This window comes from Condylura cristata, unplaced genomic scaffold (genome assembly GCF_000260355.1).
Source record: "Condylura cristata isolate star-nosed mole 26May11 unplaced genomic scaffold, ConCri1.0 scaffold00024, whole genome shotgun sequence".
Lineage (NCBI taxonomy): Eukaryota > Metazoa > Chordata > Mammalia > Eulipotyphla > Talpidae > Condylura > Condylura cristata.
In genome coordinates this window covers 15,556,466-15,561,828 of record NW_004567125.1, presented here as the reverse complement: position 1 = coordinate 15,561,828, position 5,363 = coordinate 15,556,466, and the positions used below count along the sequence as shown (strand labels likewise).

Genomic DNA, 5,363 nt, shown 5'->3' with positions numbered 1-5,363 from the left:
TTTTTTTTTTTGTATATTAATTCCTTATTGGAAGCTTAATTTGCAAATGTCTTTTCCAGTTTACTAATTTGCTTTATTATTTTGAAAATACTTTCTTTTTTTATGTAGAGCTTTCTGATTTGGTATAGTCCCATTCATTTATTTTTCTTTTGTTTGTCACTAAGGCATCTCTAGGTCAAGTATCAAGAAGTTTTTATTGCTTATCTTTGGTTATTTTTTGTCTTGTCTATTTTCATCAAGACTCACTGCAGAAGATAAGTCTGCAATGGTATTATTTATATAATTTCAAATTTCAATCTATTGCTATTGGCTATGTGATGAGCAAGTGATTTAATCTCTCTTAATTTCTTCTTTCTATCAAATAGGTGCTACTCCTGTCAAACATCTTACAGGGTTATTTCATGTTGTTCAGTGAGATACCATTTGGTAAAAGTATAAAGCTCTATATCAGTCTTAGCAATTTTAGAGACCTTCACTAGAGAGAATTAAGGGAGATACACTTAGAGGCACGGCTTCTAGGGAAGATGGACCTAGATAACTGTCCAGTTCCAGGGAGACTAAAGTGAACAGAAGTGAACAAAGATATGAAACTTCTGATTTTATCATCAGTAAGGACTAACAGCCACATAGTATTAACTTAAATTTCAAGATAATCAGGCTAAGTTATAACCAAAGAAGTCTGAACCACAGACATACAAAATAAACCTATGCCTTTAAAAAATCAGAAAATAAACTATATTGATCTTGATTTGAGCTAGGAAATGAAACAGGGAGAATTATAAAGCTTTCTTATGAGAGCTTTCTTATGAGAGCTTTCTGTTTTACCCTTGCAGCCATTTAGAGCACATCCATTCAGTCATTCAAGTTGAAAGGTGTTCAGTTAGGGATAAACAGAATTGCAGTTGCGATGATGAATTGGGTTGTTTCTATTAGGAGATTTCAGTCTCTGAATTACTGTTGGTTTTTGCATATTATCTTTGGTTCCAACATGTGCTTTGTCTACAATGAGCTCTCATAAATGCCTGAATATGTGGTCTTTGTGGTCTCAAGGGCTGTGCTGCTTTGATTTTTGAGAACTCAACATTGGCAGTAAGTGTTAGAATATTAATTACTAAACGTCTCACTTTCAACCTCCAGAGGACAGCAGACATTGAACAGCAGGCTGTGTTTGCAGTGTTTGATGAGAACAAGAGCTGGTATATTGAGGACAACATCAACAAATTTTGTGAAAATCCTGATAAAGTGAATCGTGATGACCCCAAGTTTTATGAATCAAACATCATGAGTAGTAAGTTGGAGAACTATTTTGTCCATTTCTTTTTTTATTCCTAGTGTTGAAACATAACTGTTTCTGAAGGTAGAGACATGGATAGGAATCTTCTCTTATCCACACCTTCAATCCAGAGATTTGGTGATGAAAGTCCTTGGTGATATATCTTTCAGCACATCTCAATCCAGATTACCTGCATTTCAAGTGTTTAATAGCCATTTATTGCTAGTGGTTACTGATTCAACTATATGGCTCAACTATAGACCACTTACAAAATTTCCCAGAATGAAATGCAAATTACTGGCATTATATTATGTCAATTTTCAATATTTACTGTGAGGCATTATCCAAGGACTAGGGCTTTAGTGGTCACCCAGGTAGATGTGGGACTTGCCATCATAGAAATAATGTGTGATTTTATTACTATGGTTAGTATGTAAGTAAATAAAGATACTGCCTAAAACTGGTCCCCTTGAAAAATAATGAAAATATATAGATTCAATACTTATTTCAAAACTATAGATCATATAAATGCAGAGAGGGAATAATAAAAAATGCAAGATGTGCTAAAGATGCTTATTTCTAGGGACATTAGTTCTTACTTAGTGGCTAATATATCAAGAGGATAATTTCTTTTTTTATACTTTTCCTCCAGATAGAATGATCCTAGACCATATTCTCTACTGATTTACAGAATAGCTTTAAATACAGAATGTGGGGGGGGGGGATTTAATATATTTTTGACAAATGAATAAATCAACATGAATGAAAAGTTTTATCTTCATCCTGACATTTCCATCTTGGCTAACTTAGTAGAATAGACTCACTCTCTCTGTTTTTTTTTTTTTAATTTTTGAGTAAAACTAAGGTGTAGGCCAGAGATATGAGAGGATTCTACAGAGACAGAGTGTGGAGTAGAACAGGTGACTCTACTAATGCTAAGGGGAGCAGCAGGTGAGAAAGGAGAGGTCTGATGTGCCATATATGGGTTAGCTCCCTGACTGGGGATCAAACTCCTGCCACAGCCCTGAAAGTGCTGACTTAGCCCCTACACCAACAGGGAGACTTCCCTAAAATTGACTCTCATTTGAGAAGTCTGAGTTTGATCGAACAGTTTGTCACATGTTAGACCTGGTAAAGACTATCTTAAATAATCACTGCCTTGGTGAAACTAAATTAACATGAGGATATTTACTTTAGATACATTAGACATGTGCCCTTTGTTGTTAAAAGGTATAGCATGTTAACAGATTTTATTCTTTCAGCCATCAATGGATATGTACCCGAAAGTATACCCACACTACGATTCTGCTTTGATGACACTGTCCAGTGGCACTTCTGCAGTGTGGGAACCCAGGATGACATTTTGACTGTTCACTTCACTGGGCATTCATTTACCTATGGAAAGAGGCATGAGGACACCTTGGCCCTCTTCCCCATGCGTGGGGAATCTGTGACTGTTACAATGGATAATGTTGGTAAGAGCCTAGACGCTAAGAGGAACCTCTGGTCTACAATGGTCTTCAGAGATCCCAGTTCATGGGTTTATGTTTTTGATCCCTTACAGGCTTTCTTTTCAATACTACTCTTGATTTCTATTTAGAAAATTAATTACTTGAAAGGATCCCATTCTTTAATGTATGTTCTGTTTACATTTCTTTTGGCTATGAGAGAAGTAAAGAACAGAAAGCTAAAACTAATCTTGAAAAGGAAGTATGAGTACTCCACAACAACAAAACAATCCTTTTATCAAAGTGTCCTTTTCTGTTTTTGAAGATAACCATTCTACCCTACGTTACAGATTATTGAATATAGTGCCTTAAAAACTGGCATAAGAATTAATGCCATATGGTGTTATCAGACCTGGTTCAAATGTGCTTTGCCAGTCAATACCTGTATAACCTTTGACAAGTTACTTGACTTCATATAATTCAATTGAAAAACAGAATAGCAACACCTTATAGAGTTATTTTGACTGCTAATTATATGTCATCTCAGGTACCTTGCCCTCAGATAGTCAATAAATTGAACTTTAGCAACTTCTTGGGAAATTTTTACTGTGCCAGAAAATCACTCAATTTCAAAGATTCAGAATCCCCCTAGGCTCACCTGAATTATTACTTAGAATTATCCAAATGAGTCTTACTCAGGGGTTAAACATCATCCTCCCATGAACTCCAATTCTCAAATAAGAGGTACAATAATGAATCATTTATGGTATTTATGGTTCATTTTATTCTTAATTCATCCCCTTTTAAAATATACTTCAAAAATAGTGACTCTCAAGCTATCTCTGCTATAAATTTTCTTTTCCTTAATTACAACTGTCCAATAGTTTTGGTCTATATCTGTTAAATGAGTTAAGTACATTGATCATATTGTTGTGAGATTGCTCAAAATCACACCCAATTTCTTTTTTTATATATCACTGCAGAATATTAATTGTTCACAGATCAGCAGTGGCCTATAAAACATACTTGAAAGCCCTGAGTAACATTTTTTGGGAATTATCCCCCACTGCAGTTTTTATATCTTCTCATAGGCTTAGAGTTCACTGTTCTCTCTATTGTTCTTCTATAGGAACTTGGATGTTAACCACCATAAATTCCAATCAAAGAAGCAAAAATCTAAGGTTGAGATTCAGTGATGTTAAGTGTTTCCGGGATGATGATGATGACTCATATGAGATTATATATGAACCTTCAGAATCTACATCCAAGACTACAAGGAAAATACATGATTCTTCTGAAACTAAAGATGAGGAGGATGGTGATGATGATGATTACCAGGATAAAATAGCTTTAGCATTAGGAATTAGGTCATTCCGAAATTCATCACTGAATCAGGAGGAAGATGAGTTCAATCTTACTGCCTTAGCTCTCGAGGACAACTCTGAAGTTATTCCTCCAAGTACTGATAGAGCTATTGGTTCAAATTCTTCTTCCCTAAGTAACATTAGGCTCAGTGACAATAATTACACAGAAATTTGGAAAACTCTTCCTGACCCAGAAGTCACCACAACCCTTCCACCTCTGGGACACAGTGGCTTAAACAAGAATTTAGTTCTTGTCCCTTCCACAGCAGAGCATTCTAGCCCTTATTCTGAAGACCCTATAGACGATCCTCTACAGTCAGATGTCACAAGGATAAGCCTACTTCCACCAGGTGCAGAAGGACTTAGAAGCCAAAAACATGTTAAACATAATGGATACAAGGCAGGAAGAGAACAGCCAGTAAAGTATAGGTTCTCCAAGATGGAATTACCAGTACATAAATCTGGGAGACATTTAAAGAAAGGCAATATGTCCTCTTCTAGAAAAGTATCCTTGGCAGACCTACCCAATAATCTGCAACTCTTGAAACAAAAGAATCCATCAAAGATTTTGAATGGGAAGTGGCATTTGATTTCTGAGAAAGGTGACTATGAAATAACACAAAATGATGAAGACAACACAGCTGTTAATAAACTGTTAAACAACTCACAGAATTCCTCAAGGACTTGGGGAGAAAGCATTCCTCTTAGAAATGAGCATGAAAAGCAGAGTGGTAACCGAACATTTTCTGGAATTAAACATAAATTTCTACAAGTAAGAAAGGATGGAGGAAATGGTAGGTTGAAGAAAAACTCTTTTTTCATTAAGACGCGGAAAAAGAAAAGGGAAGAGAAGTTTGCACAGCATGTTCCTCTATCTCCAAGGGGTTTTCACCCTCTAAGTGGAAAGACCAACATCACATTTTCAGACAGGAGACTTGATCATTCATTGTTACTCCATAAACCCAATGAAACATCTGTTCCCATAGATCTCAATCAAACATCTTCCTCTATGAATCTCAGCCTGATAGCCTTACTTGCCGACCATAATCAGAACTTCCCAAATGACACTAGTCAGACAAGCTCCCCTCCAAATCTTTATTCAACCATGCTCCCAGAGGAACACAATCAAATGTCTGCTACTCAAGAGTCTGATCAAATGTACTCCACCATAGACTTCAGTCACAATTCTTCAGAGTTCAATCGGATGCTTGACTATGACATTGGTCAAGTGTTTTCTTCCTTGGAACTTGAAGCTTGGCAGATAACCATCTCACCAGA

At 36.1% G+C, this 5,363-nt stretch overlaps 1 protein-coding gene across 1 annotated transcript in view; it reads left to right on the top strand.

The window, feature by feature from the left end:
• F5 (coagulation factor V (proaccelerin, labile factor)) overlaps positions 1 to 5,363 on the top strand; it is a 52,509-nt gene that overhangs the window by 26,006 nt on the left and 21,140 nt on the right. Inside the window, exons 11-13 of the mRNA XM_012728912.1 lie at positions 1,138 to 1,288; positions 2,536 to 2,748; positions 3,851 to 5,360. Coding sequence (XP_012584366.1) covers positions 1,138 to 1,288; positions 2,536 to 2,748; positions 3,851 to 5,360 — 1,874 coding nt within the window. The remainder of the gene's footprint in view (positions 1 to 1,137; positions 1,289 to 2,535; positions 2,749 to 3,850; positions 5,361 to 5,363) is intronic.